The sequence below is a fragment of the Phaenicophaeus curvirostris genome, chromosome 21 (genome assembly GCF_032191515.1).
Source record: "Phaenicophaeus curvirostris isolate KB17595 chromosome 21, BPBGC_Pcur_1.0, whole genome shotgun sequence".
NCBI lineage: Eukaryota > Metazoa > Chordata > Aves > Cuculiformes > Cuculidae > Phaenicophaeus > Phaenicophaeus curvirostris.
Genome location: NC_091412.1, coordinates 8543648 through 8565093, shown reverse-complemented (window position 1 = coordinate 8565093; position 21446 = coordinate 8543648). Strand labels below are relative to the sequence as shown.

General features: G+C 44.6%; 2 protein-coding genes and 1 long non-coding RNA gene across 3 annotated transcripts in view; 2 read left to right on the top strand and 1 right to left on the bottom strand.

The window, feature by feature from the left end:
• PPM1E (protein phosphatase, Mg2+/Mn2+ dependent 1E) overlaps window positions 1-17882 on the top strand; it is a 59211-nt gene extending 41329 nt beyond the window's left edge. The window contains exons 2-7 of the mRNA XM_069874182.1: window positions 9290-9408; window positions 13779-13978; window positions 15304-15492; window positions 15929-16072; window positions 16389-16482; window positions 16759-17882. Of these exons, the coding sequence (XP_069730283.1) occupies window positions 9290-9408; window positions 13779-13978; window positions 15304-15492; window positions 15929-16072; window positions 16389-16482; window positions 16759-17807 (1795 nt within the window). The 3' untranslated portion in view covers window positions 17808-17882. The remainder of the gene's footprint in view (window positions 1-9289; window positions 9409-13778; window positions 13979-15303; window positions 15493-15928; window positions 16073-16388; window positions 16483-16758) is intronic.
• The window catches only part of GDPD1 (glycerophosphodiester phosphodiesterase domain containing 1), a 211271-nt gene that overhangs the window by 118341 nt on the left and 71484 nt on the right, over window positions 1-21446 (top strand). The gene's annotated exons all lie outside the window — the stretch shown is intronic.
• Window positions 9868-11403, bottom strand: LOC138729725 (uncharacterized). Its single transcript, XR_011338941.1, has 2 exons — window positions 11279-11403; window positions 9868-10283 (listed from the first exon to the last, which is right to left on the bottom strand). It is a non-coding gene; the product is annotated as an uncharacterized lncRNA (long non-coding RNA).

The window sequence follows — 21446 nt, the reverse complement described above, 5'->3', positions numbered from 1 at the left end:
TGAATCAGTGGTAAGTAAGCCTGAACTTTTAGGGACAAAGCGTGCCTGGTCTAACAAGGTTTTCTGCAACGTGAACTTTTCTAGATAGCATGTCATTAAATTTTATAGCAAGGAGAAAAATCATCAGAAACTCTGACTGGAACATAAAATACCTGAATTAAGAAGAATATATGTAAATAACTTCAAAGCAAGTTTGGACGCTCTCATTGATTTGAGACAGCATCTCATTCTGGCTTGACAAAATACAGAATTTATAAATTAAATTTGATGTATGCTGTGCGCGGGTTTATGCTGATGTTGGCACACTTTCAGATGTAAAATTAAATTACTTTTTCCAATAAGGCAGCATAGATTGAAGTATGGATTCCTTTCTTTGCTAATGGAACTCGTAGAAAGATATTGAATTATGCTGACTTTCAAATTGACTGAGAGCCAAAGAGAGGAAAATCAATGACATTTTTTATGTCCTGTGGAGCTTTTAAACAGGCCTCGGTCTAGCAGAGAAACTCGCTCTGAGATAACTGCTGTTGACATTGGATTTCCAGTTAAGAAATGTACTGCTGCAGGTAAGCACGCGTCTCGCATAGACGGCGGCTCTGTTACCGTTCCAGACACGGAGGTGCTAAGTAGGCAGTGACTGGTGTTTGGAACGGCAGCAGACGGCTCTGCTTACAGGGTCTGTGTGTCACTCACACGCTGAGCAGTTCTGGTGGGGCAGGGGATGCACCACGTAAATGTGCAGGCTGATCCCTCTACAACAATAACAGCAAAATCCAGAAGGGCCTTTTATCTCTGTGTAAAGTCCTGAGAGTCACATGTGTGGGTAATTCCAATAAAATGTCCTTATTTTGATTAATTAACGAGAGGGTAGATGCATGATGGATGCATGATGGATGCATGATGGATGGATGGATGGATGGGTGGATGGATGGATAAAAAGAAAGGAAGGAAGGAAAGGAAGGAAGGAAAGGAAGGAAGGAAAGAAGGAAAGAAAGAAGGAAAGGAAGGAAGGAAAGAAAAAAGGAAAGAGAAAGGAAGGAAAGGAAGGAAGAAAGAAAGAAGGAAGGAAAGAAAGAAAGAAGGAAAGAAAGATTGATTTTTTTTAACTACATGTTTGCTTTTACATAGCTGAGCCCTAGAGACTTGGGCTTTATAATAAATGTCTCTCAAAAATGTAGCTTGCTACTACTTTTTAAATTTTATAATAATTTTTTTTAAATATTGTAAAAGACATTTCATAGCAGTAAGTGAAATTCCATAGAAGACTGTCCAATCCCTCAGAGTCTTGCTGCTCAGATAGAAAAGCTTCTGATTTGAATGGGGGAGACTGCTATATAGATACATTGATGCCTCAGTATAGTAAGAAAGGCTTGCGGATTCTGGTCCATTTCTGTAATAAAATGATTTCTCTTTTCATTCCGCCAAAGTCCAGGTTTACTGTCTTTGACTCACAGATAGATATAATGCGGCTGTGGAGGGCTCTACTCCTGCAATATGGTTCTCAACAGCAAACTTTGTATCTTCAATTCTTTGATGTAATGAAGAAAACTATCATACAGTCACTCCTGGGAATTCAATCTCTTGCAGTAATTTGGCTTTCAGCTCCTGGAAGATTCATCTTGTGTTTTTAAGGGTTGTTCATGTTACAGCAGATGACTTCTGTCATTTTAGAAGCAGCCTTTAATGCAGGCAGCGTCGGCTCTACAGAGATTGGAATATAAGTAACCTCAGAACTGCCATGTTGTGAGAATGAGTTAGAGAAACCATAGAATTAAGTTTCAAAGATAACACACAGACAATCTATTCAACAGAATAGCTCTGCAGAAGCTGTTTTATGCAGTTTGGATTCTTCGCAGTTCACCCCTTCAGTGTCAATTGCATTTTAGTGACAGTCATTAAGTCACAAATGCTTATGAGTGGTTTGTGGTCAGCAACCATTTATTTTTTAAATATACGCGAGCCTTCATGACATGGTACCTGATCAAAGAGACTGAGGTGACCTATTTATTTTGTCTTGCTTTCATCTCGTTAGTTTTCTGTACTGTCGTGTGCACTTACCCCTCTGGAGGAAGGAAACAAGGACTTGCTACGCAGCAGAACGTGGATTAGAGGTCTCAGTCTAATTTGTGTGCTCAGGATATCGTGTTAAAAGCCAAGGGCTTCCCTTAGTGACCCGTATTGTCAGGTGATGTTCCAGTAGCTTCATTCCAAGGTTTGTAAGGGACTGAGGCTTCTGTGCTTGCTCATCTGTCTAAAAACTGTTTTGACCCTACAAATGGAGGAATGCAAGAATTCAGGGTGACTGTAATCACACTTTCATGAGCAGGGTTTTGCTTTGTTTACTTTTTCAGCATCGTGCCAGTAGTTTAATTTTGCTCTCTGCCTTGATTTCTTTTGATTGGTTTGCTCTGCCGCCCAGCACAGCACCTTTTTTACTTCCTTATGTTTAATATCCCCTCAAAAACCCCTGGCTGATGAGCAAGCACCTGAGCCTGTTTGAGGGATCAGAGCCAACCCGTTCCAATCAAGTTCTTTGGTTTTGTAAATGTTTCCCATCTGATAAGCACACATCGTTTCCGAGAGGTTCCATTCATCCCTATTTCACACATTCTCTATTGGAGGGGGCATTTTGTTGACACTATTGCATTAAAAATGTCTCTGCTAAACAAGTGCTTTTGGCTGGCATTGGTTCACGAGTGACAGCTAACAGGTTATTTCTAAGGCATTTTAAAATTATTGTTCTTTTAGTGGTTTTTTTTAAGGTGATTATTTTAAAATTGAGACTATAAAGTATTTTTACTTCATCATAGCTGTTGACTACAAGCTTCCTATAAGGTTTAGTCTTGTTTATGAGATAGACTTTCAGTGACTGCAAATAAGTTGAGAAGTCGTCGTCTTTGCCATCAGCGCAATCTCCAAGCCTAATACGAACTTGCAAAGGGAAATTATTGTTCCTATGAAAGTCACTTTATTCTCGTTCACTGTATTTATCTGTGGAGCCTGCAGGGTGTTTCTGACATCAGAGCCTCCATAAATGCTTTGATGAGTAAGATACAGCTGTTATAAAATAAATATCTTGATAAGTACTGAAAGCCTCACTGGTAAGTTGGGGCATCTTAATCCAGCTGTTGGAGATAGTGTCTGATGAGCAGTGCAGCTCTGGGGTTTTATGTCCATAGAATCATAGAATAGTTTGGGTTGGAAGAGACCTTAAAGCCCATCCAGTTCCACCCTCTGCCATGAGCAGGGACACCTCCCACTGGATCAGCGGCTCCAAGCCCCATCCAGCCTGGCCTTGAACCCCTCCAGGGATGGGGCAGCCACCACCTCTCTGGGCAACCTGGGCCAGTGCCTCCCCACTCTCATAGTGAAAAAATTCCTCCTTATGTCCAGTTTAAATCTGACCCTCTCCAGTTTATACCCACTGCCCCTCATCCCGTCACTCCAAGCCTTTGTAAACAGCCCCTCCCCAGCTTTCTTGTAGCCCTTTCAGGTGCTGTCCAGTTAAGACAGACTTAACAGCAGAAAAATATCTGTATAGACTTGATTATATTCCTTCGAATATGGCTGTGAGTACAGTGCAAAAGGTTAAATACTCCGTAAAAAAGAGGTTCCATCGCAGTGTCTGTATAGGATAGTGGCATGGTAAACACATCAGAAAGAGTGTATTTTTGTCATGATTGTGTATTATATTTCTGTTGCTTACAACTGTCACCACAAGGACAGAATCATTTTGAATGTGACCAGGCAGCTGTCTCTGTGAAGCCTATAGATAGCAGCTTCCTTGTGTAGCACATTTTCAGCTCCTTCAAACAGATTTATCAAGCATCTTTCCTGTCTCAACGCTGCCAGCTCAAATGACTTCTCAAGGAGCTTTGGTTATGCAATCTCTTAAAAGGTGCATTGTTTTTTTTTTGTTGGTTTCTTTTTTTGTATGTGTTTGCTGGGTTTATTTTAGTAACTCACTGCAGCAGCTTAAAAACTAGTGCAGGGTTTCACCGTGTGTTAGGAAAAAACCCGTACTCCATTTGTCCACCGTGCCCAGGCTTTAAAGAAGCATCAGAACTTCCACCAGCTGCGCAGAGGAGAACAGCACAGGGCAGAGCAGTGAGCTGGCAGGAGAGCACCATGCCCTGTGAGTAACGAGAGGAAAACCTGCAGAGGCAGGAGCTGGAAATAGCAGCCGCTCGGCATAATTTGAAGACACATCCATAATCATTTTGGGGTCTAAGGACTGCTTAACAGAATATTCCTCTTGGAGTCCTGTCTGATTTATAGGAGTTAGGAGACCAACAGAAGCCTCTCGGCTGGTGCCCTGTCCTTCTGTTTGACCACTGGAATAGGAGGCAGCTGAAAGGAGGGTTGGGTGAACAGCCAGAGGATTTTCCCAAAGCATTTCTCTGCTCATTATTCCTGCAGTTCACAGCATGGGAATTTCAGTAATAAAGACTTTAAAGGCTCCTTCAAAGAGCTTCCAGGCTGTATCAGAAGCTGCATCTGGATGAAGTCTCTTGAGACTTTGGAGTGTTTTATAAATACAGGCTGGGGACAAATGAGGTTTTTCCTAAACTGAATCTTGCAAAAACTTGTTTTCTACCAAGAACTCGGGGCAGGCCACATTGACACAGGAATGTTTACCAAACTACATCCCTAGTGTAATGCCTTTCGGAAAGGGTGCAGTTAGTTTGTCATCTCTATAAAGTCTTTTACTAACATGGTAAATTATAGGCCTTATGGGAATGTGCTGAAGTTGGTTCTTTTCAGGTCACGTTCTTGGTCTTGGATCGCTGTGTGAAACCCTATACGATGCTTTATACTGTTTGCCTGTGGATTTGTTTGTGTTTCAGCAGATTGAATAGCGTTTCTATTTAAATCGTGTTTCATTCTAACTAAAACAATTGCTGTTCTGTCATGTCAGGGGATTCTTGAGGTAACAGGAACACTGTATGTTCTGTGATTTGCTGACCATTTTGGCCTTTGAAAGGCACCAGTTCATTTCGGTCCATTTTTCCTGCATTGTTTGGGTGAGCGATGCCTCATCGTTGCACCAGACCATGACAGCGCTAAGTGTTTTCGGCCCTGGTCGTGCTCAACTGTGAATTTTGATCAGGGGCAGTAATGCGTCCGTAGCATCATTTTCCCATCAGCAGCACTAATGCTCCAGGAACCCCAGCATTACTGAGTTTTAAGAACTTGATGTCTGTCTTTCATGGTTTTCCCTTTTTGAGACACATCAGCTTTTCTAGAAGTGCGTTTCCTTTGTGCTTTTGTTTATGACGATGAAGGAGCTGCCTGCGTCAGACTAAACCTGCCTGCCTAGAGCTCTCGCTTGCCCGTGTGTTGCACTCGGCGCTTCTGGCAGTGTATGAGAACAGAGAATATGGAGCAAGAAAAAAGCCTGAAGGCTCCATAAATCTTGTGTAGATTGAAAATATCTCCCACTATCGACTTGGTATTTTTCTCTTCAATTGTGCCTTTCTCTAGAAATCTCAGAGTGTTTCACAGTGAATTAAGCCTTCTGCAGCCTCCCTTCTCCGCTCCCCCGGGAAATAACATTATCATTCCTTGTTTGTAGGTGAAGAATCGAAGGTCTGAGTGGTGAAGTGGCTCGTCCAAGGTCAGCTGCTGAATTAGTGGCTGGCTGTGAATAGACGTAGGCTTTCGAGCTCTCTGCTAAACAAAATTGTGCCCTCCCAGTTTCAATTTGTCATAACTTAATGCCCAATATCAATTGAGTATCTGGAATGTGGTGGAAGATGTTATTTTCAGCAGCCGAGAGGTAACCCTTAGGTAGGCCAGCAGCAGGACTCGGTGCACCTCCCGTGCCCCCACGGATCCTCTCTGCTGCTGCTTGTTTTATGTAAAAGATGTGAGGACCACCAGCGTGGCGAGGTCTGGTCCTTCAAGCGTGGTCTGTGCTGCTTCATGGGGTGCTGCAAGTGCTCACCTGCATGTTCACTTCTGTGATAAAAACAAAGAACCCAGACCTGATTCTTCATTTGTCTTGATGTAACGATAATGAAGTATCCTGACTAGTTTGACTTCAATCTAATCTGGTTTTAAAGTAAAAAGAACTCCAGTGTGGTCTGCTCTTCCTTGAAGGGGAGAAGTAATTTAACTGAAGTCCTCTCGGGAGCCACGTAAGAGAAGTAAATGTTGAGTTGTGCTAATCAGGAAGAGGAAGTCATCTGTCTGCATCTGGTCACTTCCCAGCTCACATGGCAAAGTCCTGTAACGGCTACATAAGAAGATTTGTGATGAACAAATGTCAAGGGCAATTAATTCTTTGGCAGGCAGCTGTTATTATTAGGACAACGAGTGGCCAGACATAGAAGGAAAGCCTGCACCTGATTTATTTTCCCTACCTTTTCTATCAAAACCGATAAGTCATTCAAACCCCAACGGTGAACTTTCATGCAATAAGAATTTTAAATTTGCCATCTCTTTTTTTAGCAGGAGACCTCATACCGGATTTAGAGCAGAGAGGAATAGCTCAGAGAAAATGGTTGGAAAGTCTTCACCACTTTAATGCTATCAGGAAGGAGCAGAGTTGTGTGTTAAGCTGGTAACGTAACAATATGTGGGCTGAGTTAAGCTCACTTCAGACTGTTTTTCTTAAACTTAATTGATGGAAATGGCCCACTTTTAGTTTGATTTATTACCTTAGCGGAGTTATTCCAGGACTGCTGCAGTGCAACTGTGGGTGTTCTAAACACACCCACGCTGCCAGAGAATCAGGAAGGATGTACTTAAAATCCTCTAATTTCTCTAATAACATCTTTAGCAGCTTTTTGTGTAGGTTTAGTATTGTAATGGAAATGCACTCTGGCTGGATAAAGAGCTCCTGTGCAAAACCGCTCGCGTTGGCTGGAGGGGCACATAAATAGCGCTTGGAGCCGATGGGGGAAACACTCTGAGCAGTTACAGATGCTGTAAACGCATTTCTCAATTTTGTCACCTGTCACTACAGTTAAAGTAGTATCTCAGATTCCAGATTATGAATGTTTGTGACTCTGGGTCTTCACATGTGGCCTTCCAGGCCCAGGCAGAGCATTTTTTCATGTCAGGGTATAATTTTTCTCTGCTGTTTAGGTCCCAAGTCTCTGTTTTAGCAACAGTTGTTGCCTCAGTGCTTAACCGGGTTCCTTCTTGGCCCATCAGTGGATGCTCCTGAGGGGCTGTTTATAAGTGACATGAAACAAGTTTGGTTTTCCAAAGAAGTTAGAGCACTGAGCTGGTGAGGGTGAGCCTGGGACTGGGAAACCAGCTCAGATTCCTGCAGGTGCCAGCACAGCTCCTTACATTGGTGCCCAAAGCGAGCTCTTTCTGGCGTGTGTTTGTGGATGCTTTCAGCATGGACTCCTCTGCTCTCCGTTATTTAGGAGCCTTCATCTTTCTATGCATTTTCTCTGAGCTCTGTCCTCCCCATGTTTCTCACTGCTGGCATAATTATTCCATCCTGGGCATCGCAATCTCTCACTGTTGTTGTAACATGGAAATTGCATGCAATATGAACAGTAGCACCACCACTCTGGACTATTGGAGCTAATAATAGACATGAAAAACCTGCTCTTTGTGAGCTAAATTGAGGCGGACAGGACAAGACAGAAAATCAGCTTCTACGCACACCAGGAGTAAAGGAGATCCCGGTGTGTTTTCCTCTTGCCGATTACTCTTACCACTGGGCATTGCTGTATGTAAATAGGATCAGAGTTCCTGTGTTGTGCTGGGAAGAGCCAGTCCTAAGACAGCTGATTTCCCCAGCAGTCGCGCTTCATTAGCACGCACGTTGCAGAGCCCGGGAGGTGCTGCGTGAGCAGAATACTCAGCCGCTAATTCTCGGAAATACTCTTACTGATGGTGCAGCAACGCGGTGTGAGTGGCTTTCCGCCTAACTTCAGGGGTCAGAGCTTGTCTCATGACCATGCATCGCTTGGACAAAGCTGTTCATTGCTAATCGTATATTTAAATGATTTATAGATGTGTTGAATAGTAAGTAAGGAGGATCAGGGCACCGATTCTGTGTACATTTTCTGCCTCTGTTACATAATCTCACTGTTCTGTAGCAGCATTTGGTATCAAGAATCTGGAAAACTTTGCTGGTTACATGGCTTTTTAAAAAAAACCAAGTGCAGCAGATCTGATTTCTTTTGGAACTCAGATTTCCCTGCTGAAGCTACGGCTCGTGGGCTCGCTCAGGGTGGCAGTTGGCTTTCCTGGGCAGTGAACCAAATGTGAACACAAGTGACGGTTGCCATGTGCTTCTCAGGCTCCAGAAAGAACTCTGAGGAATTCAGCTTCGCGTGGAGAAGTTTTTCTGCTCTGAATCTGGTTGGACTGATGCTTCTAGGCTAACGCCCCATCTCCAACCACACCAAAGTCTGTGAATGGCGCACTGGGCCGGAGCAGAGGAAATAGGTTGAGGAAGCGTATGTGCTTATTGCCTTTCCCTGCAGTAGCTGACGTGGAATTCCGATGCTGATGGGCAGTTTCTGAGACTGAAAGTGGCTCGCATGTCTCTGCGAGGTCCTGCAACAGTAGACGTGTCTGATGGAGGACGTGGATGATAAATCACTGTGGAACCTGGAATTTTCTGGTTCTGTCAGCAAGAGACACCTGGAGAAGTTAAGGCAGAGCAGTGGGAAATACAAAGTCATGCATAAATTAAGAGGCATTAAACTCCTCTTGAATGAGAGAATGTACATTAAAGTGGCCTTGGTTTGCTATAGATTAATTAACCTTGGGAGATATCAGGCTTAATTAAGCTACAGTGAGTTAAAGCCACTTTACTCTTGATAGAGAACATTCACAAGGGAGTTTTTTAACCTTATGCACATCAACTTCTCACCTCCTATGGGTCTGCCTTAACTTTCAGTGTTCCTGGGTGAGGTTTTGATTCTTTGGAGAAACTGGATGGGATGGGCTTAAGATACAAGTGTTTAATGCACATGTAGAAACTGCACACCAAGCAGGAGTTGTGTGACAGGCTCTGCAGAGGGGTTCAAGTCTAGGTTTGAAAAGCATTTAACGAGAGGTTATGTACAACATTAAAACTTAAGAAATGGGGAACATAAGAGGAAACAGGGTCGCTGAACTCCATATGGTGAGTTTGGGGTCTTGCTGCAGGGTTGTGGTGCTCCAGCAAAGAAGAATTGGAAGTTTCACCAGTCTTGGTTCAAAGTCCTGTTTGTTTATAGACAAGTATTGTTACGTATTTCCCTGACTGCAAGTTACCCTGCTCAGTCAGATGGAAATACCTTTTTTTGGTTTTTCTTTTTTCCTTTTCTAGTAATTGCCCCTCGTTTTTGGCTGCTGCTTTAGCCAGAGCAACTTCCGATGAAGTCCTTCAGAGTGACCTTTCGGCACACTACTTACCAAAGCATGTGGACAACGCGGATGGGATCGTACGTAAGTACATCTGCACGTGATAAGACCCCATTTTACGTGATGTGGATTTTTCATTTGTACTTTACACTAGAACACTTTGCAGGTAATTCATAGACTTTTAAAGTCAGCGTTGACTGCTGTGATCCACTGACTCTGACCACTTGAATGGCTCTAGATTTTCCTCTTTGAATCTTCTTTAGTTTCAACTTTTCCTTTTGAATTCTTTCTCTGTTTTTATATGCCTTTCTCCAGTTGTACTTGAGTCTTTTATGAAAGTTTTGCCCCTTAAGACCAGGTGGAAATCACTCCTTTTTTTTTAAGCACACCTTCACAAGGCTGTGTTTGGTCGCCCTGAATTTCTTTATACGCAGTTTAGACTACATGATGCTGCTTGCTGGCAAGTGCCAGTTGTCCCCCTTCGTAGAGCAAAGTCAAATATATGTGAGAAGAGAGAATTTAATTCTGAATTAGTTCAGTCAGTATGGTTTTTAATTTTATTTTTTAGTTTATTTTGGTTTAGCAGAGGATGGCATAAAAATATTTCCTGCTTAAAAGGAAAATTTCATTTTCTTCGTTTATCTTTGTTGGCTAACAAGATTTTTGCAGCATCCAGCTCCAAGCCATGGGCCCTAAGTCATTTCAGGGTTCTGCTGACCTAAATGGCCTTGAAAAACTTTCCAGGGTGTTCATTGCAATGAAGAACAATGTTCCTCGCATTTATTGAGAGGAATTCTGTCATGTGAATTTGAAAACATAGTCACCAAATCACTTTATTCATGCTGTCAGTTTTTGATAAAGAAAACAAGTAAATGATTTTGGGGAGAAGCATAAGAAGATCTAAATTTGGCTCTTCAAAAAGGAGGATTCTGATGTATTTCTCAGAGGCCTTTGGAAACCTAAGAAAAAGAAAACATGCTGTGGGTTCCCTTTCTGTAGGTATTGCTGCCTCCTCCTGCTGAGCAGGTAAATGGAATAGATTTGTCATTGTTCTGGCTGAGCAGCCTTCATTAATTTCAAATTGAGATCTCTGAGACTTACATAAATATTTGACAGTCTCCAAGGAAATGTTGACTAAGTCTCCACACAGAATATCTACAGAGCTCAACAAAAAAAAAAAGGGAAAAAAAACCAACAAAAAACCCCAACACAAATCCCTCACACCTACAGAAATTGCCATTTCAATCTCTCAAAATCTGTATTACACAGATGCAAACATCGATTGATGTGTGCAGGCCATAGCAGGCACTAAAAATACGACTCCGAATGCAGCATGTTGAGGTGATTTGTCATAATGAAGGTGCTTGAAAATAAAATAGACCTGTATGGATGCAGTGTAGAGTGTTAAAATATGAAGATAAAGAGGAAGAGAAAGAGAGAGAACATCTTCTGGGCTGTAGTAAAGCAGTGGTTTCACATGAATACTACAATTTCAAGTAATATACCATAAATGATAGTTTTTGAAACAGAGCATTAGCTCGAGTGAGGCAGGGAAACCATAAAAAAACCCAGGATAGAAGGAGATTTCATTGCAAAAGGTCAGTAACTCCATTCTAGATAACTTTGAGCAGGAGTCCTTTGAGAAACCCAGGCTGGGTGCTTAGAAGAGAGCTGTGTCTGACGAGTGCTCTGGCTGGTACCATGCAGGGAGACTTTCATGCTCTGAAAGAACACAAAGGGAGCTGCAGCAGGTAATAAAAATGGGCTTTTGGGCTTTCTGCGTCATGAAGGTTTGTGCTGAGGGTTCACTGTTTATCCTAGCGATGTTTGGGCTGCTGCAGAATGTCAAACCAACCTGACTTTATCTGTCTGGGTTTGATATCCAATTCAATGCCGAGTTTTCCATATGAACCCAGAAAGATTTTTACTCTCTGTGATAGAAGGAGACATTTACCTGATTTGCCTCAAGTTTGAATTTGCTAGAAGAAAATGATTCCAAATTTCCTTAGAGTAGTATTCCAAATTTCACTCCGAGTAGTACAACATGACAAATCCTTTTGCATGCTTAGGGCTGGTAAGAGCAGTCATGGGTGGTGCTAGTGGAAAGAGAATTAGAAGCTTTATGAAAGAAGAAAGATCATTTTAAAAGAAAAAAATCTATTTTGACCCTATAAATGCAGGAATGCAAGAATTCAGGGTGACCTTGTGTCTTTGGATAGGAAGGATAGAATCTGCAAGTTATTGTCCATGATTAATTCTTCTCTTCCAGTTGAACTGGAGAGGAGCAAGAGAGCTTCCATGAGAACTGATTTCCTTTTTGAAAGGTTAGGTTGAGACTGCTTAGTTTCCTTTTTCATGGGGGTTCAGCATTGTTAATAAACCCCCAAAGAGGATGGATTGTAGGACCACTTTACAAATACCTGGCAGACTTCAGCGAGCAAATTGTGAAGTCCCACTACCCAGTCTTTCCAGGTACTGAGAGATGAAATTACCGTAACCGAGACACGAAGAGGTCACTGATGGGTCAGAAACTGGAGGTCTTAACTTAAGGAAAACCTTGGTCACTGGCTTGATGACACCTCTACAAGCCTGGGTGCGGATCCATGTAGTCACCATCCACATTTTCAGGAGATATCTTAAAATTCAGGTACTAAAAAGCAGAATCTGATTACTGGTGTTCTTTCTACCCTCATTTCGCCCTAAAAGTTCAGTCGCCTTTGGGAACAATGATGCCTGATGTGGATTTCCCACCAGCAGTGGTGCAATTACGCGCTCCTTCCAACACTGGGGATTTTGGAGCAGCAGGAGGCAAATGAGATTCTCCGTGACACAACCACAATGACAGCTGAGTCAGCTCTGGCTCAGTGCTGCAACATTAACAATTGATGAGTAATTTACAGCTGCGAGGGGGCGGCTTGACTGTTGGGGGCCTTTCTCCTGTTTTAACCTCGGGAGCAGTTAACGATGACGCTGACACTACGCACGCTCCCTGCTGGGGACGGGTGTTGGGTCTCTCCGCACAGCCCAGGGCTTTACTCCGTTCCTCCTTCACGGTGACGCTCAGGAGTTTGACAGCCACGTGACACTGAAATGCATAATGTGCCGCCTCCCCGCGTACGCGCCCACTGCAGATAAACTGAAAAGCCAGTCTGTGGGGTTCACTTCAGGAAAATACAGTTTGAACATGTCAGGCTGTCCGTGTTTCCTCTTTATATATTAGAGCTCTGGTGGCAGCAGTGAGAGCAGTAGGTGTGGCAGGGGCGCTGGTACCCCTGGCTATGACAGTGGTGGGATGACCCAGTCATCTCATTTCCACCACTTATTTTTAAAGCTGTGTGGTCAAGAAGCTTCGGCTCCTTCCTTTGATTACCTTTATAGCTTTATTTCTAACTTAATGGCTGCTCTGGCCAATCAGGATTGAACCAACTCATTAGCAGCAGAGCTGGGAATGCGTCCTGCTCTAAAGGAACTTGTTCCCCTGATCAGTGTAGCGCACATCTTGTGCAGGCCTAGTATGGAAATCAGTAAGTGCTGCTTTCAGGTTCTTCACAGGATTTCTGCGAGCTAAGGGATGCTGTAACCCTCCCCTCTGTTCCGTGTGCTTGGGCCATTCCTCCTCCAGGAATGATTGACGCTCGTGGATTGCTGCTGTTTAGCTTTGAAGATCTCTGATGATGAACACGGAGATTTTGATGTGTTCATCTCTGATTCCTGCTTCCTGTTTTCCTCCCCTAAACTCCAGAGCAATTGTCTGGTGCCCGAGCTTTCCCATTTTAAAATGACTGTATCTCAGGAGGGACAGCTCAGTATTTTTTTAAATTTAAGACCTCACTGGTTTTCTCATTTGCTCATGCAGATTTCTTTGACACACGTTCTAGTCAGGAATCTGGAAATCATATTATGGAACTAGGAAGGTACCTGAACGCATACATGACCAAGAGTGCACTCACCAAAGCTCCGTAAGGTGATGCTGGTAATTCCTCTAGGTTGTTTGCTCCTGGATTGCCTCCGTCCTGCAGCGAGGGGTTGTTTGGAACAGATCGTTTGGTCTAAAACCAACAGGGCATCATAACGGACTGGGGTTTTTTGAGTGGTGCTACGTGCCAGGATAAGGTCCCTGTGCACCACCCTGTGCAGAGTGACACGGGGGATCAAATGCTGAGGGAAATGGACTTGCTTTTCTTTTTTCCTGATGCTGCAAATGAGTTCCCCAAAGGCACAGGGGATGTTTAAGTTAAAAAGACAAACAAACAATGAGCTGCTTACTGATGAATGCTGATTATGGTGAGTTTGGCTTCCTCTTTTCATGCATCAGAGCCCAGAATTTCCCTGCTGACATCCATTTCAGCTGCTTGGCTAAAGTGGTTTTGTTTCATCTTTGTAATGTATGCGGGAGAAGAATTTTCACTTAATAACACTCTTAGCGTTTCATTTGTGGTTTTTGCCTTCCCCAGAGATCGAGACAGTGAAGCTGGCCCGCTTAGTTTTCAGCAAACTGCATGAGATCTGCAGCAACTGGGTGAAGGACTTTCCGCTCCAGCCCAAGCCCCACCGCTACTACGAGACGTCCATCCACGCCATCAAGAACATGCGCAGGAAGATGGAAGACAAGCACGTCTGCATCCCAGACTTCAACGTGCTCTTCAACCTTGAGGTAAAAAGAAATCACGTGGAAGATAATGTATATGGTAAATAGAGTTCCCGTTGTTGGGGATACGAGGCGATCTTCTACTGGGAAAATGAAAGCTGTGCCTGTGAGGGACCTGAGGACTGACTGGCAAGGGGCAAACCTGGTCCTAAGTTACTTGAGCTGATGTTCTGTAGGGGCAGCGTGAGATGCAGTTTTACAGAGAGTATGCAAGAGTCATTCAAGAATCAGTCAACGTGAGCAGTTTGGTGGAACTGGGGCCAGACTGCCCTCCGTTTATTTCTTTATGCGGCCATCAGTCACACACGCTTGCTCTTCCTTCAGATAAGAAACTGGACACTGAAGGGCAACTAGAAGAAAGTGGCAGGAATTTTACCTTTAGGATCAGGTTGCAGCATAATTGATTCTTTGTTGCATCCTGTCATTTTAATAACCATCTTCTGCCCCATCCCCTTTCTTGCCTTTAAATGCTGTTAATGCAAACAGAGGCAGATATTTCCCCTGCCTGTCAATTGTCAGCTTTCTTATTCCAATTTGTGTTGGAGCCCATAACTTAAAAATTACAAAGTACAAATATTCTTGTCGTCGAGATGGCTGTCAAGGTTGAATCGGCGCTGACAGTGGGTTGGGGCGTTGTGTGTATGAATAGGCACAGGAGTTGATGTCTCTTGGTACAGCGTTGTTTCTTTCTTTAAACAGATTAGGAAAAGCTGAGAAAACTGACTTGAAGATGAGTGATTTTTGCTGTATTTGATTTGCGAATGTGATCACAAATACCTGATGAGAGAGTACATGGTGGGGGGGTAAAAACCAGGCATCTAAGGTGATACGGATGAGGTTTAAGAACAACAAAGAAAAGAATGAAGGCAGAGGCTGGATTCACATTTTAACTGTAGTGGCGTTGTATCCCTGGTGGATTCCAGTCTTGATGTAGACTTCATGCAAGCTGCATTGGATGTTCTGCTCTCTCTGTGGTTTTTGCAGTCACAATAACTCCTGCACGATTTGATGAGAATGGCACTTTCTATTTAAGTTGAGTGACTGAACTGTAACAAATGGAACATAAGGAGCACTGAGAGAGCTACACAGGTGATTCCTGCAGCGCGTCTCTTGTGCTTTGCAGGTAGAATTCATCAGCAGTAAGGTGGAAATCTCCCACTGATGCAAGTAAAGATGGTTTGAGTGGTTTGTTTTTCCAGTAGAGACTCTGTCTCTAAGTGCAGTTTAATGAGGACACCCCAAATCTCACATTCAAAAGTTTTAAGACAATCCAGTTAGCTGTTTGCATCGCTTCCTCCTGAGCTGTTTTCTCCGTGTGTTTCCATTGACAGGACCAAGAAGAGCAGGCCTATTTTGCAGTGTTTGACGGTCACGGCGGCGTGGATGCCGCCATCTATGCCTCCATCCATCTCCACGTGAACATGGTCCACCAGGAGATGTTTCAGCAGGACCCGGCGGAGGCGCTGTGCCGAGCCTTCCGCGTGACCGACGAGCGCTTTGTCCAGAAGGCGGCCAGAGAGGTGATTGCGTTACCTGGGCTTCACACGGAATGTGTTTCTCTAGAGCCGCTCTCTCAGCGAGCGGTGGGGCTGCAGGGCCAGGCTGAGCTGCTTCATCTTCCACAGAGAAGTCAGCCTCCACTTCTCGCCGCACCCGTTTCTTTTAGAGGGATGCTGCTGCTGCTGTTCTTACTTTCGCATCTTAACTAGGTTTAGTCCTTGGGGTGGGTTTTTCTTCCTCATCTCTACACCATTTGTTTTCCTTAGCTCCAGAAAGCAAGAATAATAACTGACTCCTAGGCATTCTGAACTCATGGAAGGGCAGAGTTAAGTGAAGGGAACTCAAGATGCTTTCAAATAAACCTCCCTTCGAGTTGATGAACAGGAAAATGCTTTGTAATGGTTCCTTTTATTTGCTTATTTAAAACTGGGGGCATCTTCTTTTCACCCTCTCCAGAGTCTGCGTTGTGGAACCACCGGGGTGGTGACTTTCATCCGAGGAAACATGCTGCATGTGGCTTGGCTTGGGGACTCCCAGGTGATGCTCGTGAGGAGAGGCCAAGCTGTGGAACTGATGAAACCCCACAAACCAGATCGAGAGGTGAGAAGGGGCTGTTTTAAACGCACAGGGCAGTGCTTGTCACTGCAGCTGACGGGTCCCAGCCTTACGTGGGATGCTGGGACACCGAGTGTCGCCTTCCCAACGTCTCCTGGGGCAGCGGTGCCTGCTCCGGTTATCCTGCTTTGTTAGGAAGCTGGTATGGATTTGTTTGCAAATCCTTCATTCTCACCTGGTGGGGCTTGCAGCGTCCCCCATGCTGTGTTTGTGAAAACGCCAAATATTTATGGAGTTCAGAGCATGGCAGCAGTACTGAAGCGCTCTGTCCAAACAGCTCTTGTGTTGCCTTCCTCTCTAGGATGAGAAGAAGCGCATCGAGGCACTTGGTGGCTGCGTGGTCTGGTTTGGAGCCTGGAGGGTGAATGGGAGCCTGTCGGTCTCCAGAGCTATTGGTAAGAATGGGCTTTAATTCCTTTTTCGGCCTTGTTTTTCTTTTTAATGAAAAAATCTTTAATTTTCTAGTAATCTAAACATGCGGCACAGCTGAAGGTAGCCCTGCGAGCAGTGACTTCTGTCTTTTTCCTCTACAGTTTGAGGGAATAATTTCTAACTAATGTCTTTAACGTGGGGTAAGAATCACCGGCTCCACGCTGCGTTAAGCGAAAGGCTCCCGGGTGCTGTGGCCGCAGCCCCACGGCCTTGGGTATCCGTGTGTCGTTTCTCCGCAGGGGATGCTGAGCACAAGCCATACATCTGTGGGGACGCAGACTCTGCCTCCACGGTACTAGATGGCTCGGAAGACTACCTCATTCTAGCGTGTGATGGCTTCTACGACACGGTCAATCCCGATGAGGCAGTCAAAGTGGTGGCTGATCATCTGAAGGAGAATAACGGCGACAGCAGCATGGTAGCACATAAATTAGTGGCGTCTGCTCGGGACGCCGGTTCCAGCGACAACATCACTGTCATTGTGGTATTTCTCAGGGACATGAACGCAGCCGTCGCTGTGAGCGAGGAGTCGGACTGGACAGAGAACGCTTTTCAAGGTGGGCAAGAAGACAACGGGGAAGATAAGGAAAACCATGGAGATTGCAAACGACCGTGGCCCCAGCACCAGTGCTCGGCGCCCGCAGACCTCGGCTACGAAGGACGAGTGGATTCCTTCACCGACAGAACTAGCTTAAGCGTAGGGTCCAGCGTTAACCCGCTTGACGATCAAGGCTATTTAGACCTGACACAAACAGAAACTAGTTCATCTCTGAGTGCCAAATGCCTGCCAGCAGTTCAAGTGTTCGGTCCTGGAATACCAAAGAGCGCGAGTGTGGTCAGCGGCCTAACAGTGAAGAACGAATCCCTCTGCGGACAGAGCGACCCCAGGGAGTACAACGCTCCTCTTCGTTTGGGTGCTGCGGGGCAGAGCGTCTACAGGGTGAAGGGTTTGTCCCCCATCTTCTTTGGGCTGGAAGATGAACTGTTCAAATCCTTGGGAAAACGAGCTGCGTTCCTTCACTTCCGGCTCTGTAATGGGAAGAGGCGACGAGGAGCCAGGCTCAAACCAAAGTTTCACACGCCGCTCTTGGCTTGCGAGCCTTCCCATAGAGAAGGATCGAGCCTGTCCTTGCCTGTCCGGGGCCGCGGTAGCAGGAGGCTGTCGGTAAGACACTCCCCATGGTGGAGGCTGCCCGGTCGTAGCGCTTACAGCGAGAGCCTATTTTTGATGCGAAGACAAAGTAATTGTATACCAGATTCATACCTTCATCGATGCTGTAAAATGTAACCGTCTCCCTCGTGTTCCCCCGTCAGACTCCCAAAATAGACATTCCCAAAATAAAACTGGCATCATCAGAAAGTGGAGGAAAAAAAAAAAAAAAAAAAAAAAGGTGGGCATTTCAGAACTGTGCTCCCCCGCAAAGCTCAAACCACGTGTAAATAGATCTAGGAATTAACAAATGTCGTTGTTTCGTTCTCAATAAAGTTTGCTGGTGGTGCCACCCTGAGCAACGCCACCCGGCCACCCGCGCACACGAGTATCCCGTCACACTCACTAGTGAAAGCCAAACAGCCGGTTCACGTCGACAGACGCCGTTAGGGAACGGTCTTTCCCACCACAGAAAGCTGAGCCTGCCCGAGGAACGTCTGAGGAGCAATACGGAAAGGAAGGGTCTGGTTTAGAACTGCCAAATTTTTTTAGGGGGGGAGGAAGTCGCCATAGAGGTCGAGGTGTGGGGGTTTGTTCCGCTTTCTGTGTATTTCAGGCGAGCATTAAGATGAATTAGAAAATCCCATCCACTGTTGCAGGTAAAAGACTAAAAGCCATACAGGGTTTTACCAGGTAACTTAGGAATGGACAAACTAAGCTCCTGCTGCTCTGTTCTCAGACTCCCATTGAGGTACAGACCCATCATTTGCCTATTTTTTTTCTTCATGTAACATAAGATGTGGAATATGAAGAAAACTGTTTTTTGTAGTCTTTAAAAAAATTGTTCCCTGTGGCTAAAGGAGCAGTGTAGGGAGTCTCGTATCTTTCTGGTGCTTTTAGTGGCAGTTTCCTCATTTGTCAGTTTAGGGAACTGGTCTCAATTAGTTTTAATCAAACATGATTGTGCTTAATGCTTTGAGCCAACCTCTTTCCACCGTAACTTCATCTCAGGTCTTAAAAGAAACGAGTCTGCGGCGACGCTGGGTCCGAAGCCGCTGTCACTCAGCCGGTGAGGCCAGAGAGCTGCTTGCCAGAGATAATGAGCAGCGCGAGCCGCTCGCTGGCGGTTAATGGTTTCTAGATGGCCAAGGCCTAATTTAATATAAAGTTGCAGCATGAAGGATGTTAGGGCGCCGTGTCTACAAGGAGAGTCATTGCTGCAACTTGGTGTTTATCAGCACGTGGAGGAACGGAAGCCAGGCTGCCGGAGCAATTCAAAGGGAACAGAAGTGGGGTGGGTGTGGGGGAGCAGGGGCTGAGCTGGGGGGTTAGCAGAGAGGGTAAAATTCAGCGATAAGCCAGAGCCCTGCTTTGTTTAAACAGAAAGGAAAGCGAGGAATGTCACTTATTTTCACTAGCAGAGCGTTATTTATCGAACTCAGACATAAACTGGAGGCGCCAGCTCCTCCCTGCTCTCCAGGTGAGGCCAAACCCAAAGGGGAGCGGTTAATTGGGATGTAAGCAAGCAGAAGGTTCCCGTTAGCTCCGTTAAACACACATCCTGTTACTGATTTTTGTTACCTTAAGACATTTGGAAGAGCAGGACTGCAGTCCTCCCCGGCGCTCCCTGTACACTTTGTATCGCTGTAGCAGTAGTGAGTCAATGACAGCGCTAGGATTTAGCTAGAACTAAAATATTTTAATATTAAGTAGTCAGGAGATTATTCAACACGACGAGATGGCAAGGTTTGAATTCTGCCTATCGCCGCTTCTTCTATCTTTAATGCACTATTTTAAAAGCAATCAGATGAATAGCGAAGGCTTCGTGAGTAACCAGAGGCTGGAGTGTGGCTTTAGGTTCCTTTGATCTTGTTCAGACTTTTTTTTTTTTAAATCTTATGGGGTCACTGGCTCTTCTCTGTCATCTTAGCAAGCCCTCGCTGGCACCAGCGTTCTCGTTCTCATTAGCTGCAGCCGATGGTCCGAGTCAGATTTACTGAGGAAATTTGAGAAACCATGGAACAGTCAAATATGCAACTCGGAGGCATCTCTGCGGTGCCTTTGTTTTCCATTATTCACAGTAATAATGATGCATTGAAAGGCCATCCTAGAGCCGAGCGTCGTGCTTGGGAGAGAAAGGTGGTGTAAGTGCAATTCCTTGTGTGAGTAGGTTAGAATGAAAACCCTGATGGATGATGAACTTCTTCCCAGTCTGCAGGAGCAGGTGAAGAGCACTGGGCTGCACGCGTGCTGTTTTGGGAAGGATCTAGCTTTTTAGGTGTGGATTCATAGAAGATGATTCTGCGACTCATACCATTATCTTGCTAGGAGAAAAAAAAAACAACTCTACCATCATAGTTCCAGTGTGGTCAGGTAAAACCATTGTATAGATAGCGAGTGTTCATTTCTTCACTAAATGCATATTTATAGAGTAGGTAGGAACCATTTGTAAGGTAAGTCCTTTAAAGTTCTATACTATTAAAGTAGTGGTTATTGGTCTGATTTATGCTGCTCTTGATTCTACACACTAGACAAAAGCGCAGTGCTTTGTGAAATGCAGTGTTTTCTCTTAACGCCACTGGTGATAGGAAGTAGTTCTCTTCAGTTCAAGATCCTGTGCCCTTATCTGCTGCTTGCTAACGTAAGCAATAATCCCTCTCTAATGGTATCTAAGTGTTCTGTATCTCGTACTTTGGTTGTCTATCTGGTGACAATGTAAAAATATTAGGCTAATATAAAAGTATCTAATTGTATTTATTAACTGTTGATTCTGAGATCCAGTCTGTGACCTGTGTTTTGTATTTTTATTGTGTATCGTAGTGGTGGTGAAATTTATATATAAAAAAAACCCTTTCCAATAAAGAGCTGAAGTATCCCTTTTCCACGTTAACACACCCCGCATCAGTTTCAGTTGCTGCGTTAACCGTGGTTGCAGAACTAGGAGGTAGGTAGCGAAACCATTCTTTGTTTTGTGTGTAAACGGTGTCGGTTTTGAGACGCAGGCTCCAGGCATTTGGCTGAAGCTGCTCAAAACCTGCTCGGAAGCTCTTCACTGTGAGTACTCAGCGGGGTTCTCCCTCCCCACTCGGGTAGTTTCCCGTGTACACGTTTTCAATGTGCAACTCTGAGGAACGTCTGCCTTGCAGAGAGCAGTTTAGCACCAGACCAGGGCGCTGTTAACCCCTTCCGATTTGCACTAAAAGGTGGGTGGAAACGCATGTATATAAACTTTTCTTTACCTAGAAGTGCCATCAATTGTCCTTGCAAGTTCAAACCACTCAGTATTTGATTTCAATCGCATTGTAACGCCAAAGGACAATGTCAAAGCAGACTTTAACTTACGCCACATTTATCGTGGTGCATCGTCATAGAAACTCCGCTCTGTTTTTGGAACACTGTGTGTGTCACTGAGAAACGCGTTGTCCTATGGGCAGATAAGACGAGGCGTAACGAGCTCTGTGCTAATAGACATGGCTGCTGTAGTTCAGGTCCACTATCTCCTCACTAAATCCTTCCCACCCTGGCAATGTTCTGCGGGAAAAACAAAAAAAAACAAATGAGAAAGATTGGTCTAAATTAGGGGCTGGTTTAGCACAAACCATTCGCTCGGCACCACTCACGTAAGCAAAGCCATCAAAGGGGATACTGCAGCTTTGTTCACACCTGGAATTTAGGGCAATCTTTCTTTAATTCACACCCTGTTTGCAACAAGAACAAAACTTTCTACCCGTGTATGATGTGCAATAAGTAATAACGAAGCATTAACACAACCTCTGA